Raw genomic sequence first — 19,633 nt, 5'->3', positions numbered from 1 at the left:
GGTCCCATATGTGAATCAACGACAGACCACATGGCACGCCATTTCCCCGCCCGCATATGCGATCAGAATCAAAGTCTTTTAAACTATATTCGTTATTGCTGTCTGGGGTTCTGTTAGAGTCGTTCTGGTTATCGCTGTCTGCTGTTTGTTGTACGAGGAAAAAGTTGACTACGGGTAGTGAGCCAGAGAGACACGATATTGGCGCCTGCAAATCTGCCGCAGCATTCGTTGCCGTCAGAGCTCGAAGCGATGCCAAATGTCGATTTCTGGATCATCCAATCTGACCTTTCCTTGCCGTTTTCTGGCATTGATTGGGGGGATGGGTAGACTCGTCAAGTCATTTGTGAGCAATCCCGTAATGTGCTTATTACAGAAGTACGCTTGTGGAGAATCCCGGTACATCTGTTTCCTGACCATTTTATTAATCCAAGAACTCTATTTGCCAACCAAATTGAACGAGACACTTGTCCAAGCCAAAAAATTATACACATGAAAGAAAATATTAAATGAATTCAAATTAATCCTGTCTAACGAGCTCCTTTTCCGTCGCTAGCCATGTCATGCTTGTTACCGAGCGCTGCTGCAGCAAGTTTCTTGTAGCCCTCAACGCTATCCCTCAGCTCCTTCTCGCTGATGCGTTCGTTATCCGCATGCGCAAACAAAATACTTCCCGGTCCATACAAATACCGCTTATGCGACCCCTCCAAGTGCGGAATATCAGTGCCGTACGCAACTGCGACCGTATCAAAACCAGGGACATCGTAGTCGCATAAAACAGGCGGGTAGGAAAGAGTAAAATTGATGTCCAAGTGCGGAACCCCCAGCGCGGCTCTTTGCATCTGGGACAATACGCCGTCAAGGTCTGCAGCAACACGGACAGCGACACTGGCGCTTGCGGACGCGGGGATCACGTTAGCCGCTACTCCGCCCTCTAGCATACCGGCATTAAACGTCGTGTTGCCAAGTAAGTCGGAATACGGGTAATCCAAGTTCTGCAGCTTATACAATCCTTCCACTAAGTAATAATTCGCGTTGATTCCAAGTTCGGGGTAGCCGGAATGACTGGCTTTTCCGGTAGCGTACAAGTCACCGAGAATCAACCCTTTGTGGCCAACAGCCAACTTCAGCTCCGTCGGCTCCCCAAAGATAACAGTTTCCCAACTCAGTCCGAGCTCGTTCGCTGTAATCATGCCGATTCCGTCCGTCTCCTCACCTACGACGAACAAAAGCGAGATATCGCCTTCGTCTGCAACGTCACTGGATGAGAGCAAATCTTGTGCTGCCGTGATTTGTGCTGCTACGCTGGCTTTAGCGTCGACGGAGCCACGGCCCCAGATGTATCCATTGTGCACGGAATACTGGATGAACGGTGGGACGGTATCAATGTGTGATGAGAACAGGACGCGGGTGCTGCGCTTCGAACCACGATACGCATAGATGTTTTCACGGACAGGTTCGCTGGACACACGCTGGGTTTCCACAACCCAGCCTTTGCTCGTCAAGTATGTTTGCAAGAACTGCGCAGCAGCATGTTCGTTCGTCGTCACTGATGGAATCGAGATAAGAGAGCGGTGGAGGTAAAGCAGCGTGTCTGATTCGTCCGTGGGAAGACCTGGGTGTCGGGAGGAAAACATAATCAGCCCAGTGTAGATCACGAGAAATACGCTGAAAAGTGGCAGAAACACCGTATAGATCTCGGAGTATTTCCTAAAGAATAAGCGAGCGTCCGCCATCGTGCGTGAGTATTGCCGTTAGCAGAGAGTTTGGATATGGCGATGCTAATTTTGTTATCGGTTTGGGACATGATTTCAATATGACGCGGCTTGGGCTTAGAGTTCAACGAAACTAAAAGTCTTGTCTCGAACGACTCATGATACGCTGACCTGTTCGGAATTGCATATAGTATTATCAAGGAATAGTACTTGCTTACGGAATTTTATTTACAATTTTTGTTATCTTAAAATTGCGCTAACGAAGCAAATTGGCCCTTTAATGGTTTCGAGCTCGAACTTACCTTGCGTCCAATCCATCCGGTTATGGTTTTATGCCTTACCCGCCCGCGAAGTCATTTCCCGAGGGTCCACTGCCAGTAATTCAACAGCCATGCGGGCTCCACAATTCGTCAACTTATAGCTTACTGACCTACATTAAAGTCCAATTATGGCGTCACGGTACATACTTATAATGGACTGGGACGAAACAATAACGCGTGCTGATACTGTCCACCTTGTCGCGGAAGCAGCGTACCAAGCTCATGCCACTTCCTCATCGTCTCCTAGAGGTGTTCCTCCATGGTCCGACTTTACCAACGCATATATGACCGATTATCTGGCATATCAGTCTTCCTTTGGACCACGCACTAGTTTACAAAAGGAATTGGAGTTTCTGACAGCGTCGGCCTCTATTGAACAAGCATCCGTGTCAAGGATAGAGAAAGCCGGATTATTCAAATCGATTACGGCAATGCATCTACAAGAGCAGGCTGCAAAGGTTGAAATACGCCCCGGATTCATCAACGTAATTAGACGGTGTCGGACTTTAGGCGTCATGCTCGGTATCATGAGCGTAAACTGGAGTCAAGTATTCATACGCTCAGCGTTGCAACAGAAATACGGCGCGTGCGACGACGTGCCAATCTATTGCAATGAAATTGAATTTGACAAGGAAGGAAAGGGGACCGGGATGATGTCCTGCAGCGATTACGTCCTGCGTACTGGTGCTGACAAGGCCAAGTTGGTCAAGCAGTTGCTGGCGAGGAATTCTGGCCAAAAGATTGTTTATGTGGGCGATAGCACTGGTGATTTACATCCTTTACTGGATGCTGATATCGGGGTGATTATGGGAGAAAAGAAGAGCTTGCGGGATACCTGCGAGCGCGTAGGAATTACAATAAAAGACATTTCGTTACTTGACGTTGCTAGTCCAGATGACGGAAAGGTGTTGTATCGCATTCGGGAATGGAAAGAACTATTACTGCATGGTCCATTCGCCCACAAGTAATATGTACTATAACTATGCATTGGATGTAGGACAGAGATGTACAATATGACTGATACACACTAAATACCGCTTTACATAACCCATTTCAAAACGATGATGATAATATACGCAGCTACTCTACAACTTCTCGTACTCCAGCTTTCCCTCCAATTTCTTGGCCTCCGCGACTTTTCGGACAGCTTTCATAAGATCGTCTTGTACAATGTAATCCCGATCGTCGCGAATAGCAAAAAAACCTGATTCGGTTACGACGTTTCGGATATCAGCGCCATTAAAACCATCGCTCATCTTCACCACGGCTTCATAGTCCATCTCGCCCTGCTTCTGTACACCAGCGGCATGAATCTTGAAAATCTCGAGCCGACCGACCTCGTTGGGCAGAGGAATCTCGATCTTTCTGTCTAATCGTCCGGCACGAAGTAGCGCTGGGTCGAGGGTATCTGGTCGATTCGTAGCCATAATAACTTTTGTCTTGCCAAGGTAATCGAAACCATCCATTTGGTTCAGCAGTTCCATCAGTGTCCGCTGGATCTCTCGGTCGGCACTTGTACCTTCACTGAATCGACGTCCACCAATGGCATCAATCTCGTCCATAAAGATGATACAAGGCTCGTGCTCCTTAGCATATCCGAACATCTCGCGGATCAGACGAGCCGATTCACCAATATATTTATCGACGATAGCAGAGGCGGGAGAGAAGATAAAGTTCGCACCCAGTGTAGCGGCTACGGCGCGGGCAAGAAGAGTCTTACCGGTTCCTGGAGGTCCATACAGAAGAACGCCCTTTGGTGGTTTGATGCCAACACGCAAGAACAGTTCCGGATTCTTTAGTGGGAGTTCGATGACCTACGGTGGTCAGCATCCCCTTACTGCAAATCATTAAACACCATAATATCTTACCTCTCGAAGCTCACGAATCTGCTCGTTCAAACCACCGATCCCGGCAAATGACAAATCACCTGGTTGGTAAGTTGTCATATTATACACAAGTGGATCAACCTCACGTGGCAACAACCGCATTATAGTCAGGGTTGTCATGTCGAGGGCCACACGAACACCCTGCTTGAGCTTTACCTTGTCGAGCTTGCTTCTGCAGCCAACTACATATCGCGGACCAGATGATGCCTTGACAATGACTAAAACGATGATTAGTATAGATTGATCACATATGACTCGGACCCACATACATCGCTCGTCGTCAAGCTGCTTGAGTACTTCACCGATGATCTGACCGACACTTTGTAATGCTTTGATATCCTAGTCATCGAATCAGCCGGTATTCATGGGCAAAGGTAGCTCAAGAAATTAGCATACATCCTCCGTCTTCTCATAGTCATTCTGTAGCCCCCGGATCCCCAGTCGCAGGTCTTTAAGCTTCGCGTCCCATTCTCTATGTTCGAGAAGCTTCCGCTTCAAATCCTCGAGCGCGCGTTCGCGTTCTTCGTCGACGGCATTGACAGGAGCGGCCTCGGACAGTAACAGCGGATCTGATTCTGTGGACTCGGCCATTGTGTTCGTTGATGGAGTTGGGTGCACGAGAAGAATCGCTGGTGATGTTAAACCTAGCGGAGTGGCGAATTGCTGACCGACGCCGCGACTGGGTGACAGCAAGGGCATGCTGACACGTACGTACATTGTGCTCATAATTACTTATAAACCCAACGGAATGCGTCTTTAGGCTCACTGTTTCATTCGGCTGTCCAACCACCTCGCACGCAGCAGTGCAGCCGACGCCCCGTGCCCACATCTGCCGTCATCGGGCAACATTTTTCTCCATAGTTTAAGTAGATCCCTCTTCCTTTGACTTCCGTTCCGCCCTCATCTCTAGAGAGAATAATTTCTTTGTAAACACTTTTACGCTCTGTCGCTCGATTCTCGTATTCGTCTAGTACAATGACTGTTTCCAAGGTCTTCGCCCGCTACGTCTACGACTCTCGCGGTATGTATTCTACTCAACTGGTTTTGTTGGTGCCTGGGGATCCGGCAGGTCGCCCCGACGACGGTGTCCATGCAATTGCTGTTTCTGCGCCCTTGCCTGCAGTTATTATGCATGCGAGCTTCGTCAGCCGTCTAATATCGCGATTTGCTGCTTATCCTTCGAACATATACATATTTCTCTGGAGCGATATGCATCGCGGCGGATTTTGTCATAGTTCGGATCAGGTCTAACGCAGTTTTATGCAGGAAACCCAACCGTTGAGGTCGATATCACCACTGAGACTGGTCTTTACCGTGCCATTGTTCCCTCGGGTGCTTCCACCGGTATCCACGAGGCTCTTGAGCTCCGCGACAAGGAGACTGCCTGGGGTGGAAAAGGTATGATATGATGCTGCACTCAGCTTAAGTCCTCGAGAATTGCAGCACAGTGCAATAATATCACTCCTGCAAGAATCTTTGACGAGAGTGTCTGCTGAATCACTTCATCGCAAGAGTGTTACTCACACGTTTCAGGTGTCCTCAAGGCTGTTAGCAATGTGAACACTATTATTGCTCCGGCCTTCGTCGCCGCAAATATCGACATCAAGGACCAAACTGCCGTTGACAAGTTCCTTCTCGATCTTGACGGCACTCCCAACAAGGGTATGTATTCTCTACTGTTTCCATGTGGTTGCGGTTGGTGTGTCTTTTCCCGACCGTTAGCACTGTGGGTGTTGTACCTGAAGATCACTGACACAGTGTACAGCCAAGTTGGGCGCGAACGCCATTCTCGGTGTTTCGCTCGCTGCCGCGAAGGCTGCTGCTGGCGAGAAGGTAAGTTCATGTCAACATGTTTGCACGCGACACGCGTCGGCTTGAAGCTGGTCTACCTTGCTGGTAGATTCCGGGGTGCGTCCCGGCATTTGCATCCGAGCCGGCGCGTTTTCGTGCCGCACACCTCCTCCCGAGCAACATCCACTAACGTGCTTCGGATAACAGGGTGTCCCTCTCTACACCCACATTGCGTCCTTGGCTGGCTCCAAAAACCCCGTCGTCCTTCCCGTTCCTTGTAAGTCATTCATGTCGTCTTGTTCGCATGACTCCCGGATGTCTGTAACCCTCATGCTTACACTTGGCAGTCCTCAATGTCCTAAACGGTGGCTCCCATGCCGGCGGCCGCCTCGCTTTCCAGGAATTTATGATCGCTCCCGTCGGTGCGGCCACCTTTGCTGAGGCTCTCCAGATGGGCGCAGAAGTCTACCAGATCCTGAAGAAGCTCGCAGTCAAGAGATACGGCCAATCTGCCGGCAACGTTGGTGACGAGGGTGGTGTTGCCCCCGATATCCAGACCCCGAAGGAGGCTCTCGACCTTATCACGGACTCCATCGCTGCGGCTGGCTACACCGGCAAGGTCAAGATCGCTCTTGATGTCGCCTCGTCCGAGTTCTTCAAGGACGGCAAGTACGACCTTGACTTCAAGAACCCCGACTCCGACCCGTCCAAGTGGTTGTCTGGCGAGGAGCTTGCTTCTCTGTATCAGTCTCTCATGAATGAGTACCCCATTGTCTCGATCGAGGACCCCTTCGCGGAGGATGACTGGGACGCGTGGGTCCACTTCTACAAGACGACTGACATCCAGCTCGTTGGTGATGACTTGACTGTCACCAACCCTCTGCGCATTAAGACGGCGATTGAAAAGAAGGCTGCCAACGCTCTCCTGTTGAAGGTCAACCAGATTGGCACTCTTAGTGAATCCATCAAGGCTGCTCTCGACTCTTTCGCTGCCGGCTGGGGCGTCATGGTTTCCCACCGATCCGGAGAGACCGAGGACACCACCATCGCCGACATCGTCGTTGGTCTCCAGGCCGGTGAGATCAAGACCGGAGCTCCAGCCCGTTCCGAGCGTCTCGCTAAGCTCAATCAGCTCCTCAGAATCGAGGAGGAGTTGGGTGACAAGGCTGTCTACGCTGGTGAGAAGTTCCGCACCGCTGTCGCTCTCTAAATTACTGGCAATGTGGCACGCGCCATGAAGCTGGGTTGGCGATTTGAAGTGCAGGTCACTGATATTTTCAGCAAGGCTTTATGAACTTGCCGAGTTATTGTCCAGAATTTTGTTTAGTTGATATTAGGTTCGACGCCACAACACTGTTATAAAGACAGAGATATTTGTAATTGAGAAGTGCTAATCATGTTGAATTATAACTTCTGATGTTTAATTATAACTCAGTTATTTTCGTGTGGTTACATATATTCGATCACCATCTAACATTCCAAAGTGCGTACGCAAGCTCCCATCGTAGTCACAGTTCATCCTTCTTGACCTCTTGGTCAACGTCTTTAGTAGCCTCTGGCTCAGATTTAGGTTCTTCGGCAGAAGGCTCGCCAATTTCCCCAGATTTGACGATGACGATATCTTCGACAGGACGGTCTTGCCTTCCTTTTTTACATTTCTCGATCGTCGTGACGATATCCATACCTTCGAGGACTTCGCCGAAGACAACGTGGCGGCCGTCGAGCCATCTATGAAACGTCAGAATGTGGTTGAAAAGTCAGAGCTGGGCTCAAGATCTATGGAACATACGGAGTGGGGACGGTCGTGATGAAGAATTGGGAGCCGTTCGTGTCGCGACCTGCATTTGCCATGGACAGCAGTCCTGGACGGGTGTGTTTAACTGAGAAGTTCTCGTCCGGGAAACGCGCTCCGTAGACTACCTTGGTTAGTTCCTGTTATCAAGTATTGATATGTTAATCGCTACTGTGGGGACCTACTTGACTTGCCTCCCGTGCCTAAACATGAATTAATATTGTGAGGAATGAAAACAACGTTATGATGATACGCACCATCGCCACGGGTGAAGTCACCGCCTTGGATCATGAAATTGTCAATGACACGGTGGAATTTGGAGGCCTGGTATCCGAACCCCTTTTCGCCGGTCGCAAGGGCACTAACTTGTCAGCGTTCCAAATACATCCACTACAGCGAATCCAGTCGTGTTAGACACTAGCTTGGGAAATACCGGAAATTCTCGGCTGTCTTGGGGACGACGCCGCCGTACAATCCTAGGACAACCTTGCCTAGAGGTTTTCCACCCTGCTCAATCTCGAAGAAGACCTTAGAATAACGTAATTAGCCCATTGCTCCCATCAAAATATGCCGCAACATGAAGATAAGTATATGGCATGCAGCATTGAAATGATGGAAACGCACTTTAGTGGTGACCTCAGGGTTTGTGACTGTTCCTGCCGCCTCGGCACCTGGTCCGCCAAAGAAATAGAACGCGACCATTACGGCTATCAGGAGTGACAGAAACCGCACCACGAGACTCATGTCGTTAGGTAGCTCCAGTTTGATTAGTTAGAAGAGATGATGGGAAAAGAGAGAAAGAAGATGATCCAATGTAGTCGTGGTCGTCCGCTGGGACTACGTTTCCTTTATAGAGAGCACGGGCGTCAAAGATGGAAACTCAATTCAGGAAATGGGGCACAGTACCCTATTACACTTCCTTTCAGGAATTGCAATACACATAATCTTAATAATACTGGAGATCTATTACATGACCTACCCAATCTACTACTGTATCGGTAATATATCCAATGCCAAACGAAACATAGCCATCATCTAATTCACATTTCAAACCTCTATATTGACATGCGGTCGCTGATCTTCTCCTTCAACAAATTATAGACCTCTTCCATGGTCTTCTCACATGGAACTGTAATAACCTTGTCCTGCTTTCTGTAGTAATCGATCACAGGCATGGACGTGTCAACAAATGTCTTAAACCGCTTCTTGATACTCTCAATATTGTCGTCCGCGCGACCACTAGTCTCGCCACGCTTGAGCAGTCGCTGCAACATGATTTCCTCGGAGCAATCGAAATAGAGAGTGAACTCCGACACAGCGACATCTTCCTCGAATTTGATCGCCTGGTCCATTTTACGAGGGAATCCGTCAATCAGGAATTTTGTGTGGCCCTTCTTGACTTCCTCTTGCATGGCATTGCGGAGCAGGGCGATCGTGATTTCTTGGGGCACGATTCTACCTTCGCGGATATACGTCGAGATCAACTCGCCAAATTCAGAGCCCTCGCGCGCTTGCTCGGCGCGAAGTAGGTCGCCGGCGGACAGATGGACAAAGTCGTAGTCACGCACAAGATTAGCGCATTGCGTGCCCTTGCCGACGCTGCTCAAGTTAGCCATCATAAGGACGCGATACCCACTCAAAAGTAGACATACCCAGGTCCGCCGAGCACAAAAATAACCTTAACTTCGTCCTTGGCGAAAGTCGGAAGGGGCATGATAGTAGTGGCCGCCGCTTGCTTTTCTCGAATCTCGGCTGGGATTTCTGGTTCTCCAAGCTTCATGTCGCGTCTGGCTTCGCGTTCTGCAAAATTAACCAGTTAGCCAAAGTTTTCATCACCAAAAGGGTGGTGCATTCAAGTATTGCCGTCGTACTCGTACCTTTTTGCATACTCCTGGATAGGAGATAGAATATTCCTGAGCCAGCGAGGATAATTCCTAATATCCCAAGTATGTTTGGAGGTTGCTTGGACGGGTCCTTGGGAGCGGAACTGCCTGAGGCGTAGGATCGTATTGTCTCGACAGGGAACACGAGAGGTTGAGGAGAACACGGCAGGAGCAGCGGGTTGGACCGTAGGCGGCGAGTGCGCAGAGTGCGGACACGAAGAACAGGAGTGCTGCGACGGAGAGAGGCCATCGAGAAATATTATATTGACAGTGGCTGGCAGGCTGCCAACTGTGAATTTGGATGAGGTATGGTTGTTTGCTGTTCGTTGCTGCACCGCTCACTCACGTGATTTCAACAAATTTGTGCGCAATAGTGCCATAATTCACCACATATCTCGGTAGTTGCGTAAGAATTCGGACAAGGTTTACACGACAGGGGCCGGCTTGCAGCAGACCAGACTAATCGGTTCCAATTGACACCGAGTTTAGTGCGCCAACTGTAAAATTACTAAGTAATTCGTATGGTCTACTCTGCTTAATCAATTTATGCTACATTGGCACAGCCGCGGCTATGGAGTAATTGGAAATTTTAAATGTCGACAATTTATATGAAACATTTCGCAAGCCATCTCTCGGACCTGCCAGAATATGTGTGTGGGCTTTTGCCGCGGTGTAGTAGATAGTCAATCATATTCCTTCTCCGGCACTGTCATGATGACACTGATACGATAGACTGTTGGAGTTGGAAGATATCGCTACAATTCGTTTACATTGAAGATTCTAGGTCATATTACAAATACATTAAATGTAAAAAAACAAACGTACGAACTTTTCTTATCTACGCCAAACTCAAGCGACCTCAACCGCACTTTCAACGCCATTAACTTTCTCATGTTCTGCATTCGCCGCAGCCACCTTATTCTGGACGGTCACTCGCGCGTTCCGGACGACAGTCAACACATCTCGTAAGCTTGTCTTCCATACGTGCAGCTGCTGCGCGATAACATTCCACTCCTTTTCGCCGAATGTTCGTGTGGCGACTTGGTGGATGAAAAGTTTCCGCTCGAGTTGCGACATCTTGCCTTGGAGAAGTCCAGCTCGAATGACGTCGATGATCCAGAACTCAACCTCTTCTATCGGGATCTCAAGGGCTGATGCGATGCTGCTGTATGACACCGTCAGACTCGGAGAAGATCCAGCAAGAGTCGACAGAGTGAGAAACCGAATCTTCGTGGCCAGGGCCTCAGTGTCTAGATCATTGGCGGAGAAGACGTCAGGATGGGCAGCAGAAAAAGCTTTATAGTCCTCTAGTGTGCCAGCGACAAAAACTTTCAGTAACTCTACAAGATCTGACGAAATTGTGCCAACGAAAGGTAGGATTGAGTCATAGTCTAGGAACGACGCGTCCTTCAACGCCAGCACGACCATTTTTGACGTGACAGTCGCATCGATCTGGACGGAGGCTGCGACAGCGACACTATGCGCCTCTTGCAAATATTTAAGTGCAGCTGCAGTGTTGGCTGGCGCCAGTTCGGCTCCGATCTTCAGGAGTAGGGCCACTTGGTCGGCGGGTGATGTCTGCCATTCTTCGAACCATATCGGGAGCTGCTTGAGCTGTGGGAGGAGAAGCGATGTGTTGCCTGTTGCAACGGCGACATCAAGAACTGTAAGAAAAACTGATTGTCGAAGTGAGGAGTTGACGGGGAGAAGGTTGAAGAGGTTAGTCAGCACTGAAAGAGTCGGGAGAGCGTGGGTCAACGCGGCAGTTGACAGATGATCAAGGACCTTGGCTAGATGATCCGGTAGTCCAGCGGGTGAAAATGTGAGCGCGTGAAGCAAGAGATTGTACGCTGGTTCGAATTCTATACTGATAAGCCTTATTTCTTCTCTATAGTACATAAGTGTTATCAATTTGGCATACCCCTATCTGAAGCCTTGACGAGAGCATTGGCGCTACCGAGAACTAAAACAATCGCTTCCTCGAGTTTCTCTGGCTCGACGACAGGTTCGTCCTCGTCATCTACCTCACCAGCTTCGTCGACAACTACCAAAGGCGCGACTTCGCTCGTGAGCGGACCAAGTTGATCTTCTGACTCGGCCTCAAAGCCATTCAGGACGTCGATGAACGCCGCAAGTCCGGTGACGTGCTCTGACGGACTGCCGACAATGGCAAGAAATCCCTGATTGTAATACAAGTTTGGATCCTCCATATCTGTTAAATTGTACAATATATAGTATATTCTGATGGACCCTGTTCCATCGTTTTTGTTCTCTGTGAGGAAGATTTTGCTAAAAGCCGGGTAATTTCACCGCCATTCACTAACGGGACAAGATGTGCACGGCGCCATGACGTGTAATACGCGTGAAAGCTGGTCTACTCTCCCGGGACTTTTCTCAAAACTCCTTATTTACGAAATACAAGCCGCGTTGTCGAATTATACAATTTCCCATAACCCATACACAATACGCTGCAACTAGAATCCGCCTCTTTAATTCGCGCTCGACTATATTGAACTACACACCGCCTGCCCAGTACTCTAGTGAGAACAAAAGAGAGTCGCTCAGTTGCGCATTCGGAGGGCCATGCCGCCGACCCCCCGTACCGGCGTGCACCTGCGCCCGTCGCATACCTCCAGCTCTCATCGTGACCCGCCGCCGAGAAAATCGTCTAGCAAGGCTGATCTCGCGACGTTCTTCCCCGACAGAGTCGTCATACCAACAGGTCCTCGCAATGACAGGTACAATGCTCCTGTGAACCATCCCGCGCCGCATCTCGACTCGCGACCACCACTAGACAGAGAATCCACGAGCAGGTCGCCGCATCCAAAGATTATACCGCCGTCGTCGTCCTCGTCAAGTGCATCGAACGTTTCATCGGCGCCGTCCTCTGGTAGCTCGCAGTCGTCGCCACCGACAGAGCACCAGGATGATGGCAAACGTGGCCCCGAATTAGATGCGAAGCCAGTAGAGACCGCACCACAGAAACCGCGGCTATTGTCAGTCTTAGATCTGCATGGCAAGTCGTACCAGATCGAATACGACCCCGACCTTGACAAGGCCAAGTCCCGAGGCAAAGAGCCGATCTATCGCAAAAAGGCATCAAGCTCTTCCGGTATTACTAGACGGGCAGTCGATCCGCGCAATCTAGTGCCGCAGTACCCGTCCGGCGCGGTCCCACGACAAAGACGACGACTGCGCATGCCAACGCTCGCGGTTCTAAGGTATGTGTTCGACTCGAATTCAGTTGGGCCCAGACCGCCGAGTCAGATACTCGTGTCTGGCTTCTCGAGATTGACCAAGGAATCTATTGTCGCTGTGCAATTTAAAGAATATGGCGAGTTCGAGAAATTTACGATGCAGAAGGACCCAACTACGGGAGCGTTCTTGGGAATGTGCCTTATTCGATTCAGAAATTCAGGATCAAAATCAGATAAGAAATCCGTGGATTTTTTGGCAGGGCACGCGGCTGCCAAACGAGCTGTCAAGGACGCCCATGCGGGCAAGATCAAAGTTGGCTTCGACAGTGTTACTGTCGAGTTCGATGACGATGGCCGTCTCTGTACACGACGAATCGAGGAGCTTGCTCGTGAAGCTAAGAGCCAACATCAGAAGCTATCACCTCCTGCGCAGTCACTTCCACCGCCTCCGCCACCACCACCACCATCTCCGCCGCTTCCTTCAGAATCGCCACCACCACCATCTCCAACATCACATAGGTCTCATTCACCCGCATACCATCGACATTCTCGCAGATATTCTCGATCATTAACACGATCCCGGTCACGTTCATCCACACCAGTCTCCTCGCGCTCACGCTCACGAGACAGACGTTACAGTTCTGACGACTCGCGCTCACGCTCTCCGTCGAGATCACGATCCCACGGCTATGGCCGGCGCGCGCCACCACCTCTGCAACCTCCAAAAGACGACTTATTCAGCCGCATTGGAAACAAGCCCTATGTTTTCATCTCGGATTTGCACGTCCCCGTCGACAGAGTTTACACAGCCGACATTAAAGATTACCTCCGCGACTACGACTGGATTCAAGTCTATGTGGTCAAAAGTACTCTCCCTCTCAAATACGAGACACCACATCGATATCACCCGAAGCAGCGCGAGCTTTCGGGGTTCTATGTCGTGTTTGACAGTGCGACAGAGGCAAAAGCGTGTTTTAGACATATGGATGGACGCACGATGGATCGCCGATGGCGGATGAATATGCAGATTCAGTTTCCTCTTGGTGACCAAGATGATCGTCGTGTGCGAGGGCGGGATCGCGAGAGGGCCGATTTAAGGGTCAAGACGGAGAAAGACGATGCCGCGAAAGTTAAGACAAAGTCTGTGAGACAGGCCGATCCAGTTAAGGATGCAACTTGCTTAATTTTGAAAGAGCTACAGGAGGTACTGCGGAAGGATATCAAGGAGAGAATTACGGTACCGATTATCTACGACAAGTTGGATCCTGCGAAGTTACCTACCAGTGCCCCGTCGCTAGAAATGGTAAAGGCTGAGCCAATCGCAATACATTCGCTGACAAACGTCAAGAAGGAAGCAGACGCGTCGCACAAAAAAGTTGATGTTCCCGCTGTTGACGAGGCTACCGGGGATGTATCATCCGGAGTTAAGCAGATCTCGGGCAAATTACCATTACTGCCTAGGTTCAAGAAACGCAATGCGGACGCAACATCTACACAATCACGGTTGAAGGACAATTTGTCGTCCAAAAAGTCGATGTCTCCGAGTGTCAAGCGAGCGGGCATGTCGCGACCAATGAATCATCAATTGAACGACTATGTCTCTGACGAGGAAGATGGGGCTGACGTTGAAGACAACGATAAGGTCGATGACGATTTGATCGGCAAACATGTTGCCCGACACCGTAAACGCGAACCACGCGTCAAAATTGATTATTCCGATTCCGAAAGTGAGTTACCGGCTACGCACCGCGACGTCGCAAATGACGACGAAGGTGAGGACGATTTCGTGACCAAGTTCCGGCAGTTGGACAAGAATTTCGAATTTCGTCGCCAGCGCGAGAACCTTGAAGATAGTAATAGATTGAAGGATTTCGTCGTTTCAGGAGACGAAGTTGAGCCAGTCAAAGATGAGGATGTCATCATGGAAGACGTTGACCAGGAGCTGATTCGGGCGGCCGAGACAAAACCAGGAAAGAAGCGTAAAGACCGTACTGCCGAGGAGAAACAGGGGGAGAAGAAACGCAAGAAAAAACTTGTTCGGATTGAGTTTACAACGTCCGAAGAGGACGAGGCAACTCCGGCTACTACAGTTTCAGCTGAAATCAAGACAGATCTCGTGCAGACAAAAGACGAGGAAGCCGCGATTCAACAGCTTTTGACTCCGGAGGAGGATGATTTCGACCTTGTTGATGATTCGTACTGGAAACCCACTTCTGAGCTTTTGCTCGATTATGTTGAGACAGATAAAGTGCTTGATTTGGACGGTGTCCAGAGCCTAGTGGCCGACACAGAGGACTTTAAGTTCCTGCAGATAGCCCTTCAGGATGTGAAGCCCGATTTAGCTCTGGGCAATGCGACGTTCTGGAGCTGGCAGCATAAAGAAGCCAAGGCGAATTTCTTTGATGGAGTTCGCAGAGGGGTTAGTCGGAAACTAATACGACCAGAAGACGAATACGAGCGCATGAATATGTCGGGATCAGCGAGAACCGAAGGTTACCACCGGATTCCGGAGACCGAAAAGACAGAATATCTTGAGCACCGCAAACGGCTTCGGAAGAAAAAGCATAGCGACGGAGATACAGCCAATGGTGTTTCCAATGGCGACGCCGCGGATACCAGTGGCCGGGCGGGCACTCCTGCTGACCACGACACTGCAATCGATGGCGACGCATCGACAAGCGCTACTTTGGCGCTGGCGTCTGTGTCGCTAGACACAGGCGCCGAGAAAGACAGCATCTCGTCCCGATTGAATCGGATCAATAACCGTCGTCTCGCCGCAGATATCAACCTCCAGAAGCAAATGCTGTCGACTGATAATGACGTCCTTCGGTTTAATCAACTCAAGAAACGCAAGAAGCCCGTGCGTTTTGCGCGTTCGGCGATTCACAACTGGGGTCTTTACGCTATGGAAAACATTGCCGCGAACGACATGATCATCGAGTATGTCGGCGAAGTGGTTCGGCAGCCGGTAGCGGACATGCGCGAACGGCGATACTTGAAGAATGGGATTGGTAGTAGCTATTTGTTTAGAATTGACGAGAGCACGGTTGTTGATGCGACGAAACGTGGTGGAATTGCACGATTTATTAATCACTGCTGCACTCCTAGCTGTACGGCTAAGATTATTAAAGTCGAGGGACAGAAACGGATTGTTATTTATGCCTTGAGAGATATTATTGCAAGTATGTGCCTCTGATGTGTTTGTAATTCAGGAACCATTGACTAACAGTGTATTAGACGAAGAATTGACGTACGATTATAAGTTTGAGAGAGAAGTCAATTCGGAAGAGCGCATACCGTGCTTGTGTGGGTCGTCTGGATGTAAAGGATTCTTGAATTGAAAGCTGCATTGTACTATATGTCTCGATTGTATATCATATTGTATGACTACGTTACTTAGGTGTCTTGATTTTTTAATGATACATGCGCATTTTGTTTTGTAATTTTCTAATTATATATGTAATTTATTAGTCAACGAGTTGCAGAATCGCAATACTTTTAGATATCCCAAGCCGTAAATGCATGAATCTAATTTACAAAAATATACAAACCTATTCGCTTTTCTTCTTAACGGTCAACACATGCACGCCATTTTTTGCGTCCCGTTGCATCCATCTTCCACCGCGCAGCTCGCGGCCAACAGCAGCGCATATTCGGATCTCATCCTTACCGTTTTCGAGTATCGTAATGCTGTTGACGACGCCAGGGAGTTTGAATTCCGCGACAAAGTCAAGGGAATATTGCTTTCTCTTGCCGCCGGTAGCGCCGACGACGTCGACGTCGAGACGTTCGGGGTCTTGTACTGCCACACGCCAGACCTTAACGCCGTTCCAGGATCCCGAGACAACGATATCGGCGTATGCCAGCGCCGCGAGACACGTAATCCACCGCGGCTGCTGTTTCGGTGGTGCCGGAAACTGTACTTTTTCGGCTGTATATTTTTCTGGGGTTAACACCGTGTCGAGCCCGTGTGCGAGATGGACGGTATATACTGGCTTCTTTCGCTGTAAAGTCCAGAGCGACAGTGTCCCGTTATCGCTCCCAGTAACGAAAATATGATGATCGACCATCGCGACCGCGTCAATGCTTCCTTCCACGAACTGCAGTTTTTGTCCGGATCTGGGTCCACCGCCGCGGAAAATTAGTTGCGATTCTTCGACGATTTTCCAGAGTCTCACGGTGCGGTCGCGTGAGCCGGCTGTGATACAGCGCTCTTGGGCCAGAGCAGAGATGTCATTTATGGCGTCTTGGTGACCGAATAAAGTTTCCACGTACGATAGCGCATCGAGGGACCAACTCTTGATGGTCCTGTCCGCGCTCCCAGAATACAGTTGGTGTGTCCCACGGCGGAAAGAGAGACACAGGACTAGATCTCTGTGCTGGGTGAATGTTTTCAAAAGGTCGAGCTCAGGGCTATAGATGTTGATTTTGCGATCTTTGCCGCCTGTTGCGATGAATTTGCCATCAGAGCTGACGGCTATGCAAAGAATATCTTTGTCGTGGTCGCCGCGCTTGAATTTTAGTCGCTTCCCAGTCGTTGCGTCCCATTTTGAGAGAGTGCGGTCTTTCGAAACGGTGTACAACGTGCTATCGGCGCCTGCGATGGCTGTGGGGGTGAGCATGCCTTTATAGGACAGGAAATTGCGGGCAGGGCGGAGGAAGGTGAATGACTGTGTTAAGAATCTGTAAAGGCGGCCTTGATCTTCAGCCACATCTTCTTTTAGACGGGCGGCTAGGTTGTCTTTGTCCACATCTCGAGCATCAAATCCGGCAGTGTCTATTCAGTTAGCATCATTACATGCGAAACGGCGGTAGGAAGGAACGCGTCATACTAAATTCCTGTTGCAAGTTCTCGATATACTGTTGCGCCAGTCTTCGACGTTTGTCTGTAGCAGTTTCATTCGCGAACTCTTCGTCGTTGTCGTCATCGCTCTCGTCCTCACTTTCGACTGCCGTGTGACTGCCATCAGTGTCGGCAGCCTGCATCTCTTCGTCTGAAGTCTCGGGATCAGTAATTTCCTCGTCCTCAACTTCTCGGGAAGGTGCAGAGACTACCCGGGAAGGCAGGCCTGCACTACCGTCCCTTGCTGGTCCACGTTTTCGTTTGCGGGAGAAAAATGGATCTGACATTTCTTTTCGTAGCTCTCGGCAGTAAAATAGTATGTATGCCCGATCACAGATTTAAGGAGTGTGACCTTGCCTTAAATAATGACAAAAAAATTTGTGGTGTTGGGAAGACGTTAGAGAATCTTGCGTAAGTACCGCTATGTTTGCGCATAGAGAACCACACAGTGTTACGCCGCTCGTCAGCTTTCATCAGCATTGAGCATCACGACGTTGGTTTCGCATCACATTCCGTTATAAATTAATACACATACAATTAATACAGAATGGACGTGATTCTCGGACTGACGACAAAGGATGCAGTGATTGTGGCGACTTCGATGGCTGCAGTACGGGGCGTGTCGATTCTCAAGGCCGATGATGACAAGACGCGGATTGTGGCCCCGCATACCTTGGTTGCGTATACGGGCGAGGCCGGCGATACTGGTGTGTATTTTGTTCACTTTGATTATTTTATAGATTGTTCTTCTGGAAATTTGCTGATTGAATAGTGCAATTTGCGGAGTATGTACAAGCTAATATACAGCTACACGGGATGCGCAATGAGACGGAGTTGTCGCCGCCGGCGATCACTTCGTTTGTGCGATCAGAGCTTGCAAAGAGCTTGCGAAGTCGGGTACGTCCTCGGTGTTCTTGTATTCTGCGATGCGATGTTGCTTAACCAGCATGGTAGAAACCGTATCAGGTGAACATTTTGATCGGGGGTTACGACACGGCTACGGAGAAGCCGTGCTTGTACTGGGTGGACTACCTTGCGTCGCGCGCACAGGTACCGTACGCTGCCCATGGATACGCGGCGTATTATACGTTGTCGCTGTTAGATAGATGGTACAAAAAGGATCTCAGTCTCGAAGAGGGTATGAAAATCATGGAGATGTGCGTTACAGAGCTGCGGACCCGGCTGCCGATAGACTTCAAGGGCATTCAGGTATGTTGTGTATAATGTCTATCATTGCGATTTGTCCGAGGGAATGTACTAATTGTTCAGATCAAAATCATTGACAGGGACGGTGTGCGGACGGTGTAGTTGTTGCAGGGAGATAGTTGCATTGTATATATAATATATTTACAGTTATATGAATTGAAATACTTTCTAGGTTGTGAGATTCATTATACATATATAAAATACTTTGATCACATGGTGGTATTTCCGCCAGGAATACAAGTCGATGGTATCCTTTCAGCGCTGCCGATGGTCAGTATGACATCATCGGGCAGCAATGCGTTCCGATCCTCGAACAGATGGCTGCTGCAGCGTGTAATATATTTGTCTTGCATATATTACAGTTATATATTAGACAGTGTTTAAATAGAACTGATTGTGACGGCTGTAGTCGGTTGTGTCGGTTGTGTCGGTTGTGTCGGTTGTGTCGGTTGTGTCGGTTGTGTCGTGTCGCTGGTCTGTGTCGCGGTCGAGTAATGTATGATGTCGCCTACTGATACAAATTGCGATAGGCATAAGACAACGTGTGCGTCGTCGGCATGCACCGAAATCACCGAGCAACTTCGGCTAGTTTTCATCTTCGTCTTACTATTCTTCCCCTCCTCTCACCATCCCTGTCCAGCAGTAGCACCAGCACCAGCAGCACCAGCAGCACCAGCGCAACAACAAGGACAATAGAAACAATGCATGCAAAGGCAAGGCGGCATCCCTTGGAGCATGTCTGATTTTGGGTCTAATATAATATGCAGAAAATCGCGATCGAACGAACTCCAACGCGCAGATTTGGACGACCAGTTAATTTGTCTTAATTCTGCTCTACCTGCGCTCGGCAACTGGGCCACGAAAGCAGATCGTGTATGATCAACGTAGACTGTAATCACGACAATAGTAGATACTGATACGATTGGCTGAATAGTGAGCTGGGTGGGGCGGTGATGTGCGTGAGAGAGACGAGCGTAAGGCTCGAAGAGATTCTGCAAATCCT

At 49.4% G+C, this 19,633-nt stretch overlaps 10 protein-coding genes across 10 annotated transcripts; 4 read left to right on the top strand and 6 right to left on the bottom strand.

Moving 5' to 3' along the window:
- Positions 1-359: 359 nt before the first annotated feature.
- On the bottom strand, positions 360-1,788 carry V1513DRAFT_437353 (uncharacterized protein). Its single transcript, XM_066896908.1, has one exon. It carries the CDS (start codon positions 1,731-1,733, stop codon positions 528-530), a length of 1,206 nt encoding a protein of 401 aa, XP_066755884.1. The 5' UTR covers positions 1,734-1,788; the 3' UTR covers positions 360-527.
- Positions 1,789-1,801: 13 nt separating this feature from the next.
- V1513DRAFT_437352 (HAD-like domain-containing protein) lies at positions 1,802-3,082 on the top strand. Its single transcript, XM_066896907.1, has one exon. The coding sequence runs from the start codon at positions 2,161-2,163 to the stop codon at positions 2,998-3,000; it is 840 nt and encodes a 279-aa protein (XP_066755883.1). The 5' UTR covers positions 1,802-2,160; the 3' UTR covers positions 3,001-3,082.
- Positions 3,002-4,542, bottom strand: V1513DRAFT_437350 (P-loop containing nucleoside triphosphate hydrolase protein). Its single transcript, XM_066896906.1, has 4 exons — positions 4,315-4,542; positions 4,188-4,257; positions 3,901-4,136; positions 3,002-3,846 (listed from the first exon to the last, which is right to left on the bottom strand). The coding sequence occupies exons 1-4, from the start codon at positions 4,507-4,509 to the stop codon at positions 3,118-3,120; spliced, it is 1,230 nt and encodes a 409-aa protein (XP_066755882.1). The 5' UTR covers positions 4,510-4,542; the 3' UTR covers positions 3,002-3,117.
- Positions 4,543-4,705: 163 nt separating this feature from the next.
- V1513DRAFT_394415 (Enolase, C-terminal TIM barrel domain-containing protein) lies at positions 4,706-7,178 on the top strand. Its single transcript, XM_066895336.1, has 6 exons — positions 4,706-4,939; positions 5,185-5,316; positions 5,452-5,580; positions 5,684-5,751; positions 5,917-5,986; positions 6,057-7,178. Exons 1-6 carry the CDS (start codon positions 4,894-4,896, stop codon positions 6,917-6,919), a joined length of 1,308 nt encoding a protein of 435 aa, XP_066755881.1. The 5' UTR covers positions 4,706-4,893; the 3' UTR covers positions 6,920-7,178.
- On the bottom strand, positions 7,073-8,306 carry V1513DRAFT_437340 (cyclophilin-like domain-containing protein). Its single transcript, XM_066896905.1, has 6 exons — positions 8,126-8,306; positions 7,935-8,029; positions 7,759-7,862; positions 7,687-7,704; positions 7,499-7,625; positions 7,073-7,437 (listed from the first exon to the last, which is right to left on the bottom strand). The coding sequence occupies exons 1-6, from the start codon at positions 8,243-8,245 to the stop codon at positions 7,218-7,220; spliced, it is 684 nt and encodes a 227-aa protein (XP_066755880.1). The 5' UTR covers positions 8,246-8,306; the 3' UTR covers positions 7,073-7,217.
- A 250-nt stretch (positions 8,307-8,556) lies between these two features.
- On the bottom strand, positions 8,557-9,215 carry V1513DRAFT_374214 (adenylate kinase-domain-containing protein; the record flags this gene model as incomplete). Its single annotated transcript, XM_066894843.1, has 2 exons — positions 8,557-9,100; positions 9,154-9,215. 2 exons carry the CDS (start codon positions 9,213-9,215, stop codon positions 8,557-8,559), a joined length of 606 nt encoding a protein of 201 aa, XP_066755879.1.
- A 677-nt stretch (positions 9,216-9,892) lies between these two features.
- Positions 9,893-11,629, bottom strand: V1513DRAFT_409367 (uncharacterized protein). The gene is made up of 2 exons (XM_066895689.1): positions 11,306-11,629; positions 9,893-11,246 (listed from the first exon to the last, which is right to left on the bottom strand). The coding sequence occupies exons 1-2, from the start codon at positions 11,592-11,594 to the stop codon at positions 10,234-10,236; spliced, it is 1,302 nt and encodes a 433-aa protein (XP_066755878.1). The 5' UTR covers positions 11,595-11,629; the 3' UTR covers positions 9,893-10,233.
- A 145-nt stretch (positions 11,630-11,774) lies between these two features.
- On the top strand, positions 11,775-16,027 carry V1513DRAFT_167790 (uncharacterized protein). Its single transcript, XM_066894263.1, has 2 exons — positions 11,775-15,763; positions 15,819-16,027. Exons 1-2 carry the CDS (start codon positions 11,968-11,970, stop codon positions 15,920-15,922), a joined length of 3,900 nt encoding a protein of 1,299 aa, XP_066755877.1. The 5' UTR covers positions 11,775-11,967; the 3' UTR covers positions 15,923-16,027.
- Positions 15,911-17,922, bottom strand: V1513DRAFT_437330 (WD40-repeat-containing domain protein). The gene is made up of 3 exons (XM_066896904.1): positions 17,414-17,922; positions 16,133-17,358; positions 15,911-16,028 (listed from the first exon to the last, which is right to left on the bottom strand). Exons 1-2 carry the CDS (start codon positions 17,709-17,711, stop codon positions 16,133-16,135), a joined length of 1,524 nt encoding a protein of 507 aa, XP_066755876.1. The 5' UTR covers positions 17,712-17,922; the 3' UTR covers positions 15,911-16,028.
- V1513DRAFT_437326 (nucleophile aminohydrolase) lies at positions 17,810-18,874 on the top strand. The gene is made up of 4 exons (XM_066896903.1): positions 17,810-18,131; positions 18,197-18,321; positions 18,379-18,633; positions 18,694-18,874. Exons 1-4 carry the CDS (start codon positions 17,972-17,974, stop codon positions 18,730-18,732), a joined length of 579 nt encoding a protein of 192 aa, XP_066755875.1. The 5' UTR covers positions 17,810-17,971; the 3' UTR covers positions 18,733-18,874.
- Positions 18,875-19,633: the final 759 nt, after the last annotated feature.

This window comes from Lipomyces chichibuensis (genome assembly GCF_038497645.1).
Source record: "Lipomyces chichibuensis strain CBS 12929 unplaced genomic scaffold V1513scaffold_3, whole genome shotgun sequence".
In the NCBI taxonomy this organism is placed as follows: Eukaryota; Fungi; Ascomycota; class Lipomycetes; order Lipomycetales; family Lipomycetaceae; genus Lipomyces; species Lipomyces chichibuensis.
The sequence above is the reverse complement of the archived record's forward strand: the minus strand, read 5'-3'. Positions and strand labels throughout refer to the sequence as shown.